The sequence below is a fragment of the Watersipora subatra genome, chromosome 9 (assembly GCF_963576615.1).
Source record: "Watersipora subatra chromosome 9, tzWatSuba1.1, whole genome shotgun sequence".
NCBI lineage: Eukaryota > Metazoa > Bryozoa > Gymnolaemata > Cheilostomatida > Watersiporidae > Watersipora > Watersipora subatra.
In genome coordinates this window covers 55,899,802-55,921,875 of record NC_088716.1, presented here as the reverse complement: position 1 = coordinate 55,921,875, position 22,074 = coordinate 55,899,802, and the positions used below count along the sequence as shown (strand labels likewise).

General features: G+C 36.5%; 1 protein-coding gene across 1 annotated transcript; it reads left to right on the top strand.

The window, feature by feature from the left end:
- The first annotated feature begins 4,064 nt into the window (after window positions 1-4,064).
- LOC137403525 (ralBP1-associated Eps domain-containing protein 1-like) lies at window positions 4,065-21,898 on the top strand. Its single transcript, XM_068089464.1, has 14 exons — window positions 4,065-4,209; window positions 5,059-5,179; window positions 5,891-6,096; window positions 7,207-7,284; window positions 8,304-8,454; window positions 8,836-9,072; window positions 10,481-10,587; window positions 10,924-11,208; window positions 12,019-12,171; window positions 13,376-13,454; window positions 13,561-13,737; window positions 19,330-19,462; window positions 19,631-19,810; window positions 21,464-21,898. The coding sequence occupies exons 1-14, from the start codon at window positions 4,069-4,071 to the stop codon at window positions 21,615-21,617; spliced, it is 2,202 nt and encodes a 733-aa protein (XP_067945565.1). The 5' UTR covers window positions 4,065-4,068; the 3' UTR covers window positions 21,618-21,898.
- The last annotated feature ends 176 nt before the right edge of the window (window positions 21,899-22,074 follow it).

The window sequence follows — 22,074 nt, the reverse complement described above, 5'->3', positions numbered from 1 at the left end:
TCAGTTTAGCGTCCACTATTTGAGACCTTACAGCTATCATGCTAAGTAATAATCGTGTAGAAAAACCACTAGTGGATAGGTAACATGTGATTCAGTGGTTAAGTTCAGAATGCTCAGGTGCAATGCTAGAGATCTATTCAATATCAGTCCATCTATATTCTCGAAGGTACACCCATCTTTGGCTACTTTTACAAAAAATGTTTCAAATGTCTGTGAAAGTGAAAAGATAAATGCACACTACAGATTAGAATGGCAAGATAATAATGATATCAGGAATGCAAAGCAACAACATATTGCTGTTACAAATACATATCATGAACTAAATTTTTTTGGTCATTTTCTGGGATTCTAGTTTTTTGTATGTCATTTGGTAAGCTCAAATTTTTGTTTGAGTTTTAAACTGAAGATTAAACAGCCTACGAATAGCACTGCCTAGAAACATATTAGTTAGCCAATGAATATATTTTAACTGATACACAGTTTTTGTAGTAATTATTATTTCTAGGATTAATTTTTATTCATTTGTGAGCAACTTGGTATAGAAAGTCTCAATACACAGGAATGTCACACGAAATTGGTAGTACAATTGGATTCCACTATTACCGTAAAACCTCTAATTGAACGCCATGGCGCTCTATTTTTCAACTCTTCCTCACTAGTGGCGGTCAATTGGAGGTGGCGTTCAAATAGAGGCTAGCGTTGTATTTTTCAAATAGCTTGGCAGAATTTTGGGAAGATAAATTTAGCCCTTTTTCGGCGAAGCGAATGTCACCTATATTTTGACCCCTTTTTCCAGGGGAGCTATGTTAAACCTTTTGGATGCAATATATCTGCTAACTTACCTCTAACTTGTCAAAGATCTCTAAATAAAATTTGCTTTGGAAGTCGAGAGATATTGTTACCAGTTGTTATCTATTGCTTGCAATTAATCTGCGATGATATTATAACCTTTTCCTTGGTTTTCAATTTGTTAGAGCTTTCAATTTTTTATTTCATTCTAAACTTGAAGGCATATTTTTATTTTATATTTATATCTCACAATGTTAAATAAAATATCATTGCACTCATTGGCATGTTTGCTACAGTTTGCAGCCAAAACTAGATTTTTATGTGCAATAGAAAAGGAGTTAAGAGCGTCGATCCATTGTAAGCCGTGTTAAGATAACTGCAAGGATGCTGTTAAATAATATGCTATAAATCTGCAAATTTATAAGCTATATAAGGATAATCGATCAAATGCTAGAAATATATATATTCATGAACAAGTAACATAAACAAACCATACTTATATTACATGCAGAAACAAAAATTAACGTTTATAAACAAAAATATTTGCATCCTTTGCTCGGATAGCCGTGTTCTGATGTTGCTTTTATGGAACAAACATGTTCTGATTATTCAGTACCTTCCACAATATTTTCTGACCTCAACTCTTCTTTTGCACTGCTGAACTAGTCGATATTTTTGGCAGAGCAAAACTTACGCGTTACATTTAGCGCAAACGCAACACAGAAGTTTTGCTCGCTAAATGTAACCTTTGTACCATCCTAAATGTAAATCGTTTTTTTATATTTATGTACCTCCAATTATCAAGACTGCGTTAAACAAGGAACTACTATTAGCTTGAGGCAGTTAGTAATTATTTCTATGGTGTTGCTTTCAAAGTTTTAATGAAAATAAAACGAGAAGCTTTAGAATTGGACACCGAAAGAATTAATTGTTATTCATGTAAACGATTAATTAATAATACGACTTTGTGAGCACTTTTCTACTGATCAATTGATATTATGGACTCGTAAAGATGAAATAATGTCAAAATGGTGGGCAAATGGAGGTTGCGTTCAATTAGAGACTGACGCTCTATTTTTCAAGCCTTCTCTCAAGGTGGCGGTCTATTGAAGGTTGCTTTCAATTAGAGGTTTTCGGGTATATTGGATTCCTGTTTCCTTATACAGACTACCTTGTGATCATAGAAATATACCGCATATACCACATGGCCACATTGCATGGCTACATCATTGATCGCATAATGGAAACTTTGTGTATACAAATTTCTATATGTCAACGGCATGTCATTAACATGCCATTGCCATGAGGTTCCAATGTACCAGCAATGAGACGCTTACTAGCTGTATTAAAATGTTGAATAAGTCAACTGATCTTATCTTTTACATCTAACTTGTGATCGGAGGCAGGTTTCCACCATTTCTACCATTGTATTGGATTACATGTACATGTAATCCAATACAATATTGTAATCCAATTGTATTACTAATTTCATGTGACACTCCTGTGTATTGAGGCTTTCTATACTAAGTTGCTCACAAATCAATTGCTAGTATGATAGTTTGCGTTTAAAGATGTGAAAAAAACTTAGCGTCCAACATAAATCAGGATTACAATATTGTATTGGATTACATGTACATGTAATCCAATACAATATTGTAATCCAATTGTATTACTAATTTCATGTGACACTCCTGTGTATTGAGGCTTTCTATACTAAGTTGCTCACAAATCAATTGCTAGTATGATAGTTTGCGTTTAAAGATGTGAAAAAAACTTAGCGTCCAACATAAATGGTATTTTAATGTTTTCTGTTTGATGTCCTTTCCATGCTTTTAGTCAGCATGAACTTTGATGTATTAAGGTCGTGTGATTTTATATGGAAGAGTTTGGCATTCTACATGTACATCAATCAACAAGGTTTTTCAATGTTTTTTGTGAAATAAAACTGGTGTGTGTTGATCATTAGCCAGCTTGACAAACTGTTGTTTTTGCGGAGTTTTCCCCGTCGAGTCGAGCGAGCAAAACAACAGCTTGACACAATACTCACTGCACCTGATGCATCAGCTGGACTGAAAGGAAGTTGTTCTCCTCCATCTATGCGGCTTGGCTGCGATGTTATGTCAGTCGCTCCATTGGTAATCACAACGGATTTAGCCAAAAAATTTATGTAGAAAAAAATAAGATAAAAGCGTTTAACCAAAGACCAGTCTCTGCGGTAAACTTTAGTAGAACTTAAGAACTTAAACAACAACAGCAACTAAACATGTTATTTGGGCGCTCAGTCAGATTTATTTGTTATAAAGTAAATTCAGTTTCTTTGCTGGCTCATTGTTTTCAGTTGATTAGATGATAAATAGATAAGTTATATGGATGCCAAAATTCAGTTACCGTGGCCTCTGCTACAGCAGTTCATCATTAGCCAGATCAGGCCACTACAGTATGACTTTTTGCAACCTCAGTTGCAGTTTAAAGATATGTTAAGGTTAACGTTTTTATCTTATTTTTTTCTACACAAATTGTTGGGCTGAAGCCGTTATGATTACCAATGAAACGACCGTCACAACATCGCAGCTAAGCCGCATAGATGGAAGAGAACAACTCCCTTTCAGTGCAGCTGATGCATCAGGTGCAGTGCGTATTGTGACAAGCTCTTGTTTGCTCGCTCCGCTCGACGGGGCACAACTCCGCAAAAACAACAGTTTGCCAAGACAGGCTAGTTGATCATCCATCTTTCAGCTAGCTGAATCATGCTTCTTTGTTGACAAGCCGAATGTTCGACGTAACATAGCTTCATGAAAACATGATGATATCGAAATGCTAAATAAATCTTTTTAATCATTATAAAAAGTTTAAAAGAGATAACTAAAGTGTTTAGAATATTATTTTTTCTTTCTAAATATCAGTATTTTAATACAGGTATCATTTGTTTCTAACAGTTTTTCATGGTTAAAATGTTTCATGTTTCTATCATTCCCTAAAAATTTTTTGTAAAATGTTGATACGTTGCGTAGATATAATTCAAAATATAATACAGAATGATCTGGAATCATTCAAAGGACAAATTAAGTGATTGCGTGTGTTAAAGTAGATAAACTTGTATGCTATATCTATATCCTATGCTATGCTATTCCTATATTTCTATATCCTATGTATGCTATTCTCTATATCCTTGTTATTGTGACTATAAATTATAACAACTATTCATGCATCCTCCTTTTAATCTACTGATCTAATAATATGCTCTAGCATCAACAAACATCTGTGCGTCAGATACAGGTTATGGAGCTGAATGAGCAGGAGCAGCAGCTCTATGAGGAGCTCTTCCAACGCTGCGATTTAGGAAAAACTACAAAAATACCTGTGCTCGTCGCTGGTGAACTGTTCTCTTCATCTGGTCTTCCGGCAGAAACTTCTCGAAAGGTGGGTGCTCTTTGAAGCAGTATGTTTAATTCAAGTGTTTGTAGCTAAACGCTGAAGACACCTGTTCAAATATATGTTATAGGAAAATCAGAACTACTTGTTGTTTTAACAGTTTGAATACGAAAATTGATGCATATTTGTAAACTGGAGAAAAATTATCCACAATGATTTTTCTCATTTGTGCGTCTTGCCTTTCTGAATTATTACTGATTAATATTTATATTTTTTTCCATAGTTGGTCATTAATGGATAATAGTTGGAAAGCTTCAACGCAGATAAAGCGTTCCCTGTTAATCACGGCATATTTGTTGTGTGCTGCACCAACTCATGTTTGTTCTTTTCTTGTTCAGGCACATCAAAGCGTAAAGGTTATTTTATTATTATATTTATTTTCTTTCGAAACATCGGTTATTTTATAACAGATGTTTCACTGAATAGGTTTAAAAATCACCTGACTACAAGGGCCGTTACCTAGAACCTTGTCATGTTTTGTCCAAAACTAGTACATCGTGGAAGGATTTCGAGATCAGTGGCTTTAGAAACAGGATCGTAAGGCAAAGCTCCTTGTTCCTATTTTGTTGTGCTTTTGCTCTTATAATTATGTAGGTTGTCAGCCAGATATTATGGCAACTCTTTCAATTGTTAGTCTTTCATTTAACAATTCCAAAAAATATTTATGGTAGGTTCTGCCACTTTTTTGTGCCATTTCTAATGGGAACATATTTTGCATGGCTTCTCTCACTCTGGCGCTACTGACAATACTTATGTGTTACGTTTTTTGATCGCAAGTACAAAAGGTTTTCTTAAATAATGGCTGCCTCGGAGACAATAACAGTGATGTTTTTGCAGATAGCGGAAATGTGTGGTGCCACACGATTAGGCTATTTCGGAAGAAGTCAATTCTATATTGCGCTAAAGTTCATTGCTGCCGCACAGCAGCATATCACACTCAACCCAGATGTTGTTGGTGGTGAGTTTATTCCGTTTAATAATAGGTTAAATATTACTTTGTGCTAACAGAATAACGTAAGTCTTTGAATGGTGACAAGTTTTCATTGATATTATTTCTCTTTGAGTGTTTTATTGAATATCATAATATCTGTAAGGAGATTCCAGCAGTCAATTTCAATATGTAGTAATCCCTCGTGTATAATTGGTAATCTGGACCAGCTCCCATGTGGTAAGTGAAAATTCGTGAAATAAAAGCTAATAAACTCATTTATAATAAAGTCATTTTTTCATTAATAGTATGTTTTTCTATAGGCTCGTTACACAATTTGACCAGATTATGAGAGAGATTTATGTATTTTATTTTTAGTTTTTATTTATTTTTTATAATTTTATCGAATGTTTTTTATCCCACAGAGTACCGAAGCCGCCCGCGAAGTAGCGAGAGAGTAAGGTATTAAAGTACTACTGGGCTCTTTTTAACCAGATAGATGGGTATAAAGATACAATAACTAACTCATTTGTTTCAGCAAGGCTCAAATCTTATTGGCTTATAAGTCATCATCTTATATTATTATTAGTAGTTTTGCATAAATGGTTTGAAGTCATTTTGCTTACCTAGCTTTTGCTCTCGGTGTGCCTGATTGTGAGGTGTTCATTTTGTTGACAACCACAGCAGATCTACTAGTACTGTACTTATAATTAATGATAATTTTTATATTAAATGTTTCAGCTACAAATCTTCCTCTACCCTCCATAAATAGAGCAGTTTTAAATTCACAACTACAGAATCATACCTACGACGTAGTCACTCATAATCTCAACCCTGATGCTCCGTCAGTCCTAGTGCCTCCAGTGCAGATGCACTCTTCAAGTTCGAGGGTTCTCCCTCCTCCCCCCACCAAAAAGCATGTGAGGAACTTTTCTGGTACTATACAGGTTAGTAGATTGACTCCTCCAACTACGCTAAAGTGGCAATAATTAATTTGAGGATTAAGAATGTAATGGAAGATATCCATAGAAGATTCTAGAGCAGTGAACAGCGTGCCTAAACTAGGAGAGTAAGATAACCACGTTTGAAGCACTTTATTTCTACTTGTGTGGCCATAAAATATATGGCCATTTCGCTAAAAGTATTTGGAGAGAATCATGAATATTTTACTACATTTTGGATGTTCTACTGTATTCACTAGCATTTTCCAACAAACGTGAGTGTTTGGTTATATTTGTAATTATGGAAATATATAACTTTAATAATTGGTCTTTGGTTGTTTTATTTGATTTTATGGAATACCACTTGAGCCAAAAAGGTTCAGGCCACTCGCCAACAATTCTTATGCATTTTCCCTTCCTTTTCTCGTTTCTTGTTTTCTTATTCTTTGTTATCGCACCCCATCGGTGACTCGTCATCGGTTACTCGTCATCGGTTACTCGTCATCCGTTACTCGTCATCGGTTACTCGTCATCCGTTACCCGTCATCGGTTACTCGTCATCGGTTACTCGTCATCGGTTACTCGTCATCGGTTACCCGTCATCGGTTACTCGTCATCGGTTACTCGTCATCGGTTACCTGTCATCGGTTACCTGTCATCGGTTACTCGTCATCGGTTACTCGTCATCGGTTACCCGTCATCGGTTACTCGTCATCGGTTACCCGTCATCGGTTACTCGTCATCGGTTACTCGTCATCGGTTACTCATCATTGGTTACCCATCATCGGTTATGACGAGTAACCGATGACGAGCCAGTCATGACTGGCTCGTCATGACTGGCTCGTCATGACTGGCTCGTCATGACTGGCTCGTCATGACTGGCTCGTCATGACTGGCTCGTCATGGTCATTAGTTATAGTCTAGACAATTCTAAGTAAGTTTGCAGTTGTTTTTGATTACATCATCATCGATGACACTTAGCTAGTGCTCCCTCTCCCCCTCTCTCTCCCTCCCTTTCTCTTAGGTGTCAATACTTTATACTTGGCAATCGGTATTTATTATTAGTATGCATAGAAATTTGAGCACTTATTTACAAAAAACTTTGTCAAATTACAGCAGTCAACAGTGCAGGGTCATCCACCACAGCTTCCCACCAGTCACCTAGGTGCTACTAGTCATAACAACACGTCTCAGGTATTTTCTTTAGACATTTCCTATGAAAGATTTATAACTTCAGTGTTTCCGTTTTTGGAGGTATAATTATTTAGTGATAAACAGATGATGAAATTCTCATTTAGATTCAAGAAGTCAAGTTGCGCGTCTATCATATTAGTGAGTGATGTCAATTTTTCCATGCATTTTTTTTATTCAACAAATTGGGAGGCGGAATAAAAGCCATTGTGAAGTGATAGTTCTTACAGCAACGGGAAGCAAGAAGCCCATTTGAAATCTGTTGTTGTTGGTATTCCTGTTCTTCAAATTCTGTTATAAAATGCGATAAAATGGGAATATTATTTAGCATATGCGCTGTAGTCATAGCATTGGTGAAATTATTCTCCAGTTTAATTTGGACTTAGTAGCAGGAGATACGAAGACGGAACGACTTTGTATGTTGATGTAGATTCAGTTCAATGAGTTGAGTGCAGCCGACAGTATCAAGAATGTCTCCCTAGATCAGTACGCAGGTTTTATATTGTTTTTTTAGTTCGGTCACCATAGACATAGTTCACTAAACAATATGGCCGTTTGTCAAAACGCGTGTATTTAGTGTTTACTAGCATTGAGTCTGGCATTGCCCAGGAGTCTTCTTTCCTTTTTGAGTAAGATAGCCCAGATGTGGTTGTTTATGAGGCTGGTTCTCAGACCCCAAATGAAGTTTTGAAATCAAATATGTGGGGATCTGGTGGAAGCTTGTGAAGTTTCGATGAAATTGGCCAAAAAAAGTGGAAATCCTTAGCATTTACGCGGACAAACAGACGGACACAATGACAAAGTAGTATTTGTTAATAAGGACAGATGGTTTATCAATATAAGATCTGTAGAAATACTTGTCTCCTAACTACCTTCTGCTTTTTAATTACTTTTTGAGTTGTTTCAGTTTATAAGCAAATAGGAGAGATTTTCAAAGGCTCTCGCTAGTCACGGTGTACTTAATTTTTTGACCAATTGTATTCCATAAGTTTACTCGCTATAACATTTGTGGGACTTTGTAGCCCTCAGAACGGAGCATTGCACCAGTGGCGCAGGGCGACACCCCGACCTCATCTGAGGCTAACTGGGCTTCTTTCCCTTCTCCAACCAAAGGTGGTAAGCCAGCCCTCTCAGCAACCGCCAATAGTAGTTCACCAGGAGAACATATAGCTGGTTAGTGCTGATTTTAAGTTTAGTTCGTTTTTGACATCTCACTGTTCTCTTGCAGCATTTGTTTATTGTATTATTGAGCTGTTCAAGCTGATTCCCAGAAAGGGAGCAACACAATTCGCTAGATTTCTCTTATGTGCTTAGAGAAATGCTCCGAAACTTTCAGCCCTTTGTCTAAACTATTGAGTAGAACCACATATATTCTCTATTTATTGGATAATAAGTAGATATCTGTATTTGTTTAAATGTATATTGAATGGTATAAATATATATATTAAATGCTATATGTATCTAGTCTCAAACATTCAGGAGTTCTTCCAAATCCATTTTTATGGTTGGCATCATTAATTGTTCTTTGTCGAATGCTTTTCTGTATCATTATAGCAGTCGCAACACCTCTGGAAGCACCTGCCTCTCCGGACTGGAATGCAGGTGGCAGCAGTTGTGGAGTGAGTAAGAAGTCATTCAATATTGACTCATGCTCATTGAGCTCCGCTGACTACGCAACCTCCGAGACGTCTGAGACGACAGACGATGTCTGGGTTATAAACAATGAGCAGCGAGAGTATTATATCAATCAGTTTACAGGCATGCAGAGCGACTTGACATCTACCATCAAAGGTATCTGTGCGGCAGCTATTTAGGAGGCGGCTGTACATGACGACGTCATGTCGCAGCTAAAACACTGGCTACACTAAACTATCAACCTTGCTTATGTTTTTTTTATAGTTCTTTGAACAAAATTGCCATCTTTCGATGTTTTCTCTACTAAATATTGGCCTATCACGTTACATATTTACTTTTCTGTTATTTTTAATCAATTTTTTCTGATGATGCATGAGAACGCTAAAGCTTTGCTAAATCCGCCGGCTGCAGTTTTTAGATTTAACTTACCGTGTCTATCGTTGTCCTCTCTTAGCACTTACCGCATCTGTTCACCACACTTTTAGTATCACGCTTTCTATCTAATGGTTCTCAATCAGTGCCGTAGAGTGTTACTTTTATTTTGAATTCTGTTAAATTATGAGTGGGCTATTCCGCCGCGATTTTCTCAGTATCATTTCGCAATACCTGCAATATCCATTTTTATTTTTAGCATTCTCCCTTGCATGTAGTCGCCGTCTACGTTAAAAAGTGGTCAAATTATTATAGGGTAGACAAGAGTTAGTTCATTGGAATAGCTCATAATTGGGCAGGTGAATGACAAGCTTAATTGTCATTAAAGCTATGTAGTGACTGGGTAATTCGTTATAACCATTTCGATTTTGTGAAGCTAAGGCTAAGACTAATATTTTCCACATTAATTAATCAATCTTGCTGGCAACACAATTATAAGTGCAACCGTAATCAAGCCTAATGTTTCCTTAGGACTTTAAGACTATTCTGAGCCTTGTATATCATTACTGGCAGTATGTATATCACTCTTTCAGAATTTTGAAAGTCAGCAAAATCGATCTATGCCCCGTTTAGATTTTGTTGTTTATCAAGCATGTTTAAATGATACAAAATTAACGCACTAAAAACTTTTCATTTTTAGCTGCACTAAAAATACGAAAACAGCCCATTTTTATGTTAGACACACCTATACGAAGTAGCGCATAGCAGCAGAGAAAATATGTAATCGACAGCATTTAACCTCATAATGGACTAACTCGGAAGCCATGTTTTCAAAATATTAGACTACGCATGAAACATCTCAGAATTCCTGCGGAGCAAAAATAAATTTTCCCTTAGATATCTCAAACTAAAGCCAAACTAGTTTCGCATTACTAACTGTGCACCTGGAATACTGATCTACTTGCGTTTGTTTCCTGCACAGAAATTCTGTGGAGCATGTAAAATTGCATAAATTGTTTTCGTTATAAAATGCTTCACCAAAAAATATGTCTATCAAGGCAGTTAAACCATTCCATAAAGGGCATTCTAAATTTGGCTAGGATGTAATGCCAAATAAAAAAAGTTGCATGCTTATAAAATTTAGCAAAATTTCAATGTTATATTTTGTTTAGAGTCATCTGTTGTACTTTAGGTCCTGTTGCTAAAGAATTCTTTGAGAGATCTAAGCTTTCCAACAATGAACTCTCAAAAATTTGGAAACTGTCGGATGTGAACCGGGATGGAGAGCTCACATTACAGGTATCATTAACAAATTGGTTGGATTTTGAAGTTTGCTAGACTGCAACTTATTTGATTGGGATGCTAGTTTATGTAACAATATTTATATTTTAGCATTTATATATTACAATTTATATATTAGCATTTATCTAAACAATATGCTTCATTATTGATGTCATTTTTGGTCAAGTCTAGGCGCGCGTCCTGTTTTAGCATTTTCACATTTCTCTGAGCAATAATGAAATTTGTACATTTACAAATGTACAAATTTGTACATTTGTAACTTTGTATTGTCATAATTGTTATTCGTATCAGTATTGCCCTATAGTTTGACAATCATTTGTTTTCATGCCACAGGAGTTCTGCACAGCTATGCATCTGGTGGTGCTGAGGAGGAATCAGGTGGAGCTACCCACCACCCTTCCTTCGTCTCTCATGCCTTATGTACCAGCTAGCAGCGAACCTTTCTCTGCTGATCTTGATGAAGAACTGCAAAGTAGAAGTCCGTCACCAGCGGGTCCTTCTGCTCAGCACCAGAAGAGTTGGCCGGGTACAAATGCTGACTCCAGTTGGTCGCCAAATCATCAGTGGAGTGACAAACAGGGTACAGGTGGTAGTGATCAATGGCATAATCCCGAACAGGTGAGCATATGTTTATTGTGTTGTTCGTACTCTGCCTTGATTTATCCTTAATTGTTATCTCTTTGAATGTTAACATTTTTTTAATTGTTTGGGTTTTCTGCTCACAGTTAAACTGTAAAGTTGACAATTATTCTGTAGAGTGGCATCGTCTACGGATACATTTTCAAACAATTCTCTGAGGGCCACGAGGGACTACAGACTATTGATTTTGGTCGATACTTGGTCAATATTTGATCGTATTGATTTTGATCGATACTTGGCGAGCTCGTATTAGAGCACATTTCATGCAATGTTTCTACTCAGCTGGCTGGGGATTATTATTTTGCAATTTACTATTACAACTCTTTGTCAAGCGTGTGTCAATAATATTCAAGCTGTAGTAGCTTGAAGCTCTAAAATGGTTTTTAAGTTTTGCATTTCTTTCATGTGAATAGCCCTTTTATTTGTATTGACAATGTTTTGAAAAGTCATTTGGTGATGGAAAGCGATGGTTTAGGCATATAACCAGAAGTTAAATTGTGTTGGCTTATTACGCATAAGCGTGTTAGGATGAGGCTAAAAGTCCTTAATGTATGTAGCAACAGTGACCAAATTTGGGGTGTTTGCTCCGATAGGTGTTGCACCTCGTACGCCTCCTCACTTTAGGAAACCTCTGCTTTGGAACAAAGGCTCAAAGGGTTAAACTGTTAAAAAATTGTGACAAGTTTGCACAAAAACTCTTAGAACCCCTTAAATATCTTGATGATGCGTTGTATATGGAGCTTCTTGGGTGTTCAAAACAGCTTATTGTTATGCGATCAATGTTTGAAGTGGCAGCAAACAGGCTCCGAAGTCTCTGGGACATGGCGACCAGAAAATTCTGAGTCTGGCTCACCTCTGGCATCACAATGGACAGGCTCATCTCAGTCACCTACCATCAAGCCCATACAGTTTGATGCTGGACCAGCTCTCATTGCAGATACTGTGAGTCTGTATTGTTGATAGTGTGAGTCTGTATTGTCTATAGTGTGAGTCTGTATTGTTGATAGCGTGAGTCTGTATTTTTGATAGCGTGAGTCTGTACTGTTGATAGTGTGAGTCTGTATTGTTGATAGCGTGAGTCTGTATTGTTGATAGCGTGAGTCTGTATTGTCGATAGCGTGAGTCTGTATTGTCGATAGCGTGAGTCTGTATTGTCGATAGCGTAAGTCTGTATTGTTGATAGCGTGAGTCTGTATTGTTGATAGCGTGAGTCTGTATTGTTGATAGTGTGAGTCTGTATTGTCGATAGCGTGAGTCTGTATTGTTGATAGCGTGAGTCTGTACTGTTGATAGTGTGAGTCTGTATTGTTGATAGTGTGAGTCTGTATTGTTGATAGTGTGAGTCTGTATTGTTGATAGCGTGAGTCTGTATTGTTGATAGCGTGCATCTGTATTGTTGGTAGCATGAGTCTGTATCATGGGCGGTGTGAGTTTCTATCGTGGACAGTATGAGTGGATTCTGGTGTTTTGCGCTGGTTATTGATTCTATCTCAAGAACAACTAATCAACTTTTTTAACCTTTACTTTGACTTGATGTCTGCATTTGCAATTCATACCTATGATTTACAGTTACAATCAAATAAAAAAATACCTGTGGCTGCTCTGTACATTGCCACTTCCTCCCTTGGTTTTGTCATATCACCTTCCTAAGTGATGATGGCAACTAATATTAATATTCAGAACTGAAAAAGCAGTCATATTTCCTGTCTGAAAAACTTTTCCTCTGTTCAGTGCAATAAGGTCTTGATGCACACATAGAAAAGGGTCAAGTGTTCAGTAGCTAACCATCATCCACATTGTTGGCACTGACATTCAGTGTGAGCAAACAGTTAAGGATTTATGATAATTGAGTATTCAATTCGAATTCATAGATGATGCAAAAATATTCCTTTTTATTGGCAAGCAGTATAATTAGCTGTTTTAACTTTAATGTGGTATTATGGTGCTATGACTGTTGGTATCATAGGATATTGTCAATATTTTGCGTTGAATTTTTTTGCAATCGTATAGTTATGCGTTTGCTGTAGACACTCTTCACAATAGCTCTAAATCAACCATTCTGTTTAACTATTTGAACAATAAAAAGAAAAATGTATAAGATCCTTCTCCTTCGTTATGACTCCCACAAATGTGTCTTGTGTTGCAGGAAATAGCAGTTCCAGTCGCCGTAAAAGTACTTCCTACACCCCAACATAAACTAGTCAATGTTGCTGAGGATACACCAGGTAGGCTGTTCGCAAAAAATCATCTTTTTATAAAATAGCGAGGAAGCAAATATTCAAGTATTCAACTAGCTGTTGTTGAGTTTTAATTTTGCCCTTGTTTTTTAAGAAGGCTCAGCTTTAAACGTAGTCAGGGAGAGGTCAAACACATCTGAAAATCTACTCTCTAACCAATCACAGCCTGTCAGACCTAGACCGACTCCTAAGAAAGCACAATCGGTTGGGGCAGCTATGACTGACCCGATGCTAAAGTACCCACCTCCACAATCACTCCATGGCTATCAGAGTAAGCTAATCGTATTCAGACTACAAGTTGTTCTAGCTAGGTATGTGTACTTTACTATTCAGAGGCGCTGTATTGTTCGCAATCAATGTTTATCATTAAGAGCATTCTGGGTAATTCAAGGGTCTTTATACTCTGACATGAAATGCTATAGTGTAAATCAATCAATTGGCTTTTCACAAACAGACTTCAAGTTATCAATGCCACAATTATTGCATAGAGATCTTTTCTGTGCATTTTTCGCACACACACATAGATACACGGACATTATACACGGACATACATACATGGACATTCATACAAAAACACATACATATAGATACTTACACAAACACAGAACTTAATACACACACATATACTGTAAAACCTGTATTTGATCGCCACCTTTATTTGAACGCCACCTCTATTTGAGCGCCACCATGGGAGAAGGGGTACAAAATAGAGCGCCACCTTTTACTTGAATGCCATTTCTATTTGCCCGATACTATTTGACATTTTTAATCTTTATGAACCCATAATAGCAAGTGGGGGTCCTCCCATGTTTTGTGACGATTCTGACGACTCGACGACAGGGATATTTGAAAAGTGACAGATGAGACGACCATTTATCAATGTAGATGACGAGGTGACGATGATTGTGTAAGTAGGATTAGTAAAGGTACGGCTACACGTAACGAATTTTTCATTGGTTCTGAGTTCTGGCCCAAATCACGAAAAACACAGAATTATTCGGTTGAAATTCACAGAATTATTTGAGCTGTGCATGCCCATCGAATTCGTCGACGAAATGCTTTTAACAGACTAAACAAATTATTAGCGAGCACAATTCTAGCAGCTTTAACAGTTAGTATAGTTCAAGACACGTAGTGCGACACACAATAAAAGTACGAAGGCAATTCAACATAGTACACACGATGTAACTGTTTAAGCTGCGCCATTGTTGGTTAGCGAGCACGATTCTAGCAAATTTTAAAATTTATATAGTCTGAGAACATAATGCGACTTGCAAGAAAAATATCACGGCAATTCAGCATAGTAAATACGATGCAATCGACTTGCTTGCGCTAAAAATGGCAACATTTTCTATCACAAAACTTTTGCTGCTAAAAAAGAAAGTTTTAATAATAAAAAAATAAACGATATGTAGCCATAGCGTTCAAACGATAAATACATACAATAGCACAATTTAAGCAGTTGCATCATGTGTACTGTGTTGAATTGCGCTTATGCTTTTATTGTGTGTCATTATACGTATCTTGGACTATACTAATTGCAAAAGCTGCTGGAATCGTGCTCGCTAGCACGATTCTAGCAGCACAGAATAAATCGGTGTGTTTCGTTCATTTCATGATTTCAGTCAGAACCAACGAAAAACTTGTTATGTGTGGCCGTACCTTTACTAACTTATTATTTGTCCATAAATCAACACGGTCAAACGAAACTTCACTAGTTTTGGTTTGAAGCATCTAGCCCAGCATTTATATACTGCCAGGTAATTAAGATTAACAGCAATGAAATGCCACGACACTGACAGCAAATCCGTTTCCAAGTCTATGACTGACAGTGATTATTAAAGACAATCTCGGTCTATTTTCAGTGCAAGAAATGTAGCCCTAAAAACCTAAAAAGACTGTCACTCTTCGCAGAGTAATCAGCAACGCTCCCAAACATCACTAACAAGTTTGTGAAGGTCGCTGGTTGAGCCATGCTTTTGATTGGCAGAAGCTCAATCTGAGCGAGTTTCAGGTTTTTAACGCAACCCAGTGCCACCAGAATGGATATTTGTATTAAAATAACGAATGTGAAGAAAGAGGTTGTTTTGGTTACCAACTTGAAAAAACTGACGACAGTGATTTTAAAAGTGACGACAGTGATTTTAAAAGTGACTATTCTGACGACAACTTTGTGTGGTAGGACTCCCAGCAAGTGATCAGTAGGAAGGTGTCCACCAAACCTTCTAATAACCACTCGATTTCATCAATAACAATTAATTCCTTCGTTGCTTCTATTTGTATCGAACTCTGTTTTCTTCAAACTCCAAGTCTGGGTGTTTTCGTTAACTCTTTCACTAGCGCATTAAAATATTACCGAATGAATATTCTGCCTGAATTAATAAAACAAGTTTTTCGAAAAACCGATATAGCGCTAATATTTAAGCAATATCTCGAGAATAAAAGCAGATACTGTTTTACTGTAAAATGCATCCTATTCAAAACAAAATTCTCCACAAGATAAGTATAAGGTGAATTCCACTCTCGTACAATCTCCAACGTTTTATTTGCGTTGAACGAGCGCGTGGGTTTTTTCTTGCCATGACGATAACGATCTGGTTTTGCCGTTTTGAAAAATAATTAGAAATGGAATTGTTGAACCAAAAAATTTTATTTTAGGTGCACGTGATTGGTAACAAGGTTGTTTCACTGGAGACAAAATTTTATTGATCTAGCTATTGTATAGGCTTCGTAATTAAAAGAAAGGTGAAACAATATTGAAAAGCCGATATATCGGCTTACAGTCTGTACTTGAATTATCACGAAAGCCGATATATTGGCTTACGGTAGCAAAAGATGTAAAACTTTTGATTGCAACGCCATAGAAATAATTAGTAATGGTATCAGGCTAATATTAGCTCCTTTTTTAACGCGGTCTTAATACTTTGATGTATGTGGAGATGTTTTCACATTTACGATTGAAAATATGCTACGACGTATTGCGAGGCTAAAATTTTGAGGTTATATTGATTACACGCATATCTTCTTTATTTGTACTAAAAGTTTCTATTCAAAATTTTATCGAGTAAAAGTTTTGCTCTGCTAAAAAATTGTTTGGACGCTAATATCGAGTAGCTTAGCTGTGCAGAAGATAGGTTAGGTCAGAAGACACTGTGGAAAATATTGAACAGTCAGAAGAACATGAAAAGGTTCCAAACAGAAGCAACAATCAGAATGCATCTGGCCGACCAAACGATGTTAATATCTTTGTTCTAAAAATGCTAATATTTGTTTTAAAAAGTTAATTTTTGTTGCTGCATGTATTATAATTATGGTTTGTTTATGTTACTTGTTCTTGAATATGTACATGTATTTGTAACATTTGATAAATTATTATTATAAAACTTATAAAATTTGCAGATTTATAGCATATTATTTGATAGCATGGTTGCGGTAATCTGAACTCAGTTTACGGTAGATTGGCGATCGTAACTCATCTTCTATTGCACATAAATAACCAGTTTTGGCTGCAAACTGTAGCAACATATTGATGAGTGCAATAAGCTTTCATGCAACCTTGTTGAATGAAGTTGTAAAATGAAAACTTGCCTTGAAATTTAAAACGAAATAAAAAAAACTTTAAAGTTCCAACAAATTGCAACACAGGCTATATGATAATCATCGTAAGTTAATTGTAAGCAATAGATATCAACTGGTGGAGACATCAGCTTCCTCGTGTATATTTATTTAAAGGTCTATGACAAGTTGGAGGTAAGTTAGCAAATTTCTTGCAACCAAATGGTTTAATGTCGCATTGCCCAAAGGAGAGTACAAAATATAGGCGACATTTGATTTGCCCATGAAAGGGTTAAATTTATCTTTTCAGCATCCTGACGAGGCGTTTGAAAAATACAATGCTACCCTTTATTTGAACATCATCTCTAATAAAGTGCTACTCTAAAGGAAGGGTTGAAAAATAGAGTGCTAAGGCGTTCAAATAAAGGTTTTACTTGCAAAAAAATTCACATTACAGTTATTTGGTATCAAAAGATTCACCATGTCTTGCTCTGCTGGGTTGTAGGTGCAAAATATGTGGAAACGTGATTACAAGCTCTCAAAAACTAAAAAACGAACAGTTAATCGCCGCCATCACGAGACTGCCTTAGATTAGAATCTCTTTCCAAAATGGCTCAAATGGGATGTAGTTGTACAAGATGGCTTCTGCTTACACTTTCACGCAACCTCATTCGTCGAAATATTTTCACAAATAAAAAATTATACTTCACGCATCAATAAAACCATGTCTATTGTTCTTACGTGTCTAGTTTATCGTCATTGTAATGCTGTCACTTTTAACACTGATATCTTATAACCTAATGTGAAAATTCGTTTAATATTTTAACTGTAGCTCGAAGAATAACATATCAATGTCTGATAAACATGACAAGCCTGTTTGTCACCTGTGATAATCGGAAAAAGTTGCAGAAATTATTCGCGCTGTTTGGCAGGAAGTATACATCACTTGATCAGCTTACGACTAGACGATTAGACCAAGCCGAAACAAAACTGTAAAGTAGCGAGCATCTCTATTTGATACGAGGTCTTCAGTAAAACCCGAAGTGTTTGTCATAAACTAGTGCTACTTGAAGTTTTATATTGGGCCTTTTATTGGCCTTTCAATTCACATGAGAACATCACGTAACCAAACAATAACCAAATGTAATGACTACGTTAGAGAAATAAACTGATTCCAATCTACGGCGGCTTTTCGTTTTTGAGCTTTTAAGAGCTTGTAATCACATTTCCACATATTTTCCACCTAAACACAACAAAGTAGGACATGGTGAATCTTTTGACACCAAATAACTGTAATGTGAATTTTGTTGCAAGTCAACTTTTAAGGTAGACACATATATATATACATACACATATAGATCCATTCACCCTTGTGTGAATGCATGCAAGCGCACGCACACACTAAGGGAAGGATTGAAAATTAGAGCACCAGGGCATTCCAATGAAGGTTTTATGGTAGATAAATGCACACATGTGTGAAGACATACACACATGAATATACATACACACATAGATATATGTACACACATGGATACATACATACTTATGTGAATACGCGCGTACACACACAGATACATGCACAAACATACATGTGTTTGTACAAACATGAACACGTATGCACATTCATAAATATGTATGCACATGCCTAACTACATAAGCACAGGCCTAAATACGTATGTATACGCTTAGATACATATGCATACATAGATACTTACACACGCAGATATACATACACACACATATATACCTACACACACACTTGTATACCTACATACACATAGGTGTAGACACACACATAGATACAAACACGCACACACACACACACATAGATGCATGCGCACATCATTTGTTAAGGCTTTATTATACACACTTAGGAAATGCATAACCAATATATAGTATACAAAGTTTGCCTTACTACACGCATCACAGAACTAAACGATGCATTGGCAAATAGATTATTAGTGCTTTATTCCATCTTATATTATGGTTAATTTAATCTATCACTCGTTGATCACATTTCTCGTGGACATGATTTCGCAAAATGCAAGAATCTTTAAACCTGACAACAAGCTTTGTTTCCTTTTGTTGTTATAAAGGATCATTTATATTGAATCAGTCTGTTAGTTTCACTTCAATATCCTGACTAAGTTTGGGACTTCTTGCAATCCTTGCACAATTACACAGAATGCACATTCACATAGACTGCACATTTACATAGAATGCACATTTACATAGAATTCAACCCTTGAAAGCATGTAAATAGTTTTGTAGTAGCTCTATTAGTATAAGAGTGTTTGGGTTTTTTTAGGTCTTCCTGGCACCACGCCTACAGTGCCTCCTCGTAACCAGTGGTCCATCTCCTCCCCAGATGCAGATCTCTGGGCAGGCGAGTCCTCTCTTCCTCCCCAAACTCTAGACAAAGATGATACTTTTCCCTCTGGGTTGGTTTACTCGTTTTCTCTTTGTATATTATGATAGTGTTTAGTTCACTCATATTCTTTCTGTATTTCATGGTAATGTTGTTACCCAAGTAGCATGTGAATGCATTTTAACATAATTTGTTGATAACATTTCTGTTCCTTTTTGGCTCTACCTTGTTATCGTTTTAGCAAAGACAATGATAATTTTGCTGACTTTTTCACCAAGTTTGGGGAGCCAAAGAATGAGCCATTCGGTGAAGTCTCTAATGACAGGGGCATGCTAGATATAGCGCATACAACAATGCAACCAGTCATATTACCTACAGTGGCCCAGCCAAGGGCTACAATCACTCATGAGTATTCCATCAGGTTGGTTTGAAAGTTTTAGTAGTTCTTTACTACTTCGCCTTCCAAGAGCAGTTGAATTTCTCCAATTCATTTCTCTTCTATATAGCATATGAGCTGAATGCTCGCTCGGCATTCAAGATTGCCCGGTATTAAAAAACAGCTTAAAAACACTGGCAGGCAATGTAATTGCTTGCCATTAGTCTGGCACATTGTCAATAACTGTTTTAAGGAAGCTGCTAACTGTTCTGCTAAACTTACTAATAAGAGCCGTAAGAGCAAGCTTTAGGGACATTGCGTAACGCAGAGTGATATGCTTATTTTTACCGACATAATGACTCATATCGCCTAATGAATTTAATGTCTCTGGTATAGCTCGATTGGTTAATTGGTTAGATTTTGCCTGGCGAACAGGAGGTTCCAAGATCAATTCCAGCACAAAGCGAGTCTTTCATTCCTAGATTTTAATAGCTATAGCTGGACACACCAAACAACGGACTTAGAGATTTATATATAGACTAGGCGAATGCCAGGTATTGCCCGGGTAATAAAAAGTCTTTGGACAAAAAATGTATTTTTATTTAACAAATACAACATTTACCATTCTAAATTTTAAACATGATATCGTGAGAAAAGCGTTTTTTGTGCAGTTCAAATGAATTGAGAGCGAAAGATATTTTATAACAGGGCAACGTAACCAGTAGGCGCAATGTATCAATTAATACGCCATTTAGCATGTGCAGTCGGGAAAAGGCTATACCATATATGGTGAGGACGATGGAATTGTAAGACTGCGTAGCGTTGTGGTTAGATGCGTGTTTAGAAACTTGGGGTTGCAATATTCGTGAGTTCAAATCCGTCATGAAGCTAGCTTTTCATTCCAAGATTATAATAACTATAGCTGGACTGACAGGTAAACGACATATGACGACAGACAACAAACTTTATTATTTATATATAGATGTATATAGATAGAGTTATGTAGTTTATAGTTCTGTTTTAGTATATATTATTACAAATTGATAGTGTTTCAAAGTTTTAGTATTTCCATACTGAAAGTTAACATATAAATGTATGCAATGTTAGTTTTCAGAGTTGTCCATCCTTAGCCATACATGCTAGTAGGTTAAGGGCCCACAGTACCATGCTATTCTCCAGACCACCAAAGTTCGATATGAGAGCTTTCAAAAAGATTTATATAGCGGGTGTATAACTTTACAAACATTTTATTAATGAAATCGCGTTATATAATACAATATATTAGGTATAACTATAGGTATCATTACACAATACAGTTGTGTAAAAAGAGAAAGGACACTTGTAGTGTCGTAAACACTAAAAGTTATGTCAGTCTGTAACCCAAGTTATGTTATTGAATTTGTGGTAATTAATATCTAGCATTTATCGTGTCCGCCTTTGATCAAATAAATAAAATTGGTTACAAAGCTAACATAACTTTTCTCAATCTTATACACAATGTTTTTGTAGCCAGAGCTCTGGAAGTCCGTTTTCCTCACCTTACTCAATCATATAAGTCTTATTTGATCAGTATAAATTCAAGGAATCCTCTTTCAACACTTCAAATGGGACTGTTTCCGTCGAATGAGGCATGGTTTTCCGTTTTACGCTTTGAGTCAACACAATCTATTGATTATTGATTAAACTCTATTATTTTAGGGACAAAAAAGAAATTCAGAATTCAATACGGAAACAGAGAGAACGCAATGAAATGTTGGTGAGGTCAAGCAGTGAGCTTCACTCAGAGCTGCAGGAGGTCGTAGAACAGCGCATTTCTCTCGAGATACAGCTGGAGCACATAAAGCCTTGCTAACCCAAATATATCGCCACCGCTGCCATTAGCCCGCTTAGCTGTCTCTATTCTTTATCGCCTGCTCAGTTTCAGTCAATTGTGATCAAATATATTTAAGTATATTTAATAATGTTGTCGGTTGTGCTGTTATACCTTGCTTGTGACAACCCAGGTGCATCTCATATCAATCTCACTCATTTTCCAACCAGTTTTCATTCTACGTATTGCTATTTTCTCATAGCGTGTAGTAGGTTATTGTTCTGTCGGAGTTGAGAAGCATATTTCACAATACAACTACAAGTCTCCAGAAAACAAACCATAAAATCAAATTGCTAGTGTCATAAATCTTGGTGAAATGTAAAACCTAGCATAATGGTGGCTTACTAGATTGGTTGATTAAACGAGCTTATATTCTGTTGATGAGAACAAATGAGTTAGTAAACTGTATTACAATATTATTAGAATACAAGAATACCTT

What these genes read in the sequence shown, in the direction of transcription:
- LOC137403525 (XM_068089464.1), top strand. Translation starts at nt 4,069, where the DNA reads ATGGAGCTGAATGAGCAGGAGCAGCAGCTCTATGAGGAGCTCTTCCAA. An exon ending in GTCATAACAACACGTCTCAG is followed by an intron (nt 7,285 to 8,303) that starts GTATTTTCTTTA and finishes GGGACTTTGTAG; the next exon opens with CCCTCAGAACGGAGCATTGC. An exon ending in TGTTGCTGAGGATACACCAG is followed by an intron (nt 13,455 to 13,560) that starts GTAGGCTGTTCG and finishes TTGTTTTTTAAG; the next exon opens with AAGGCTCAGCTTTAAACGTA.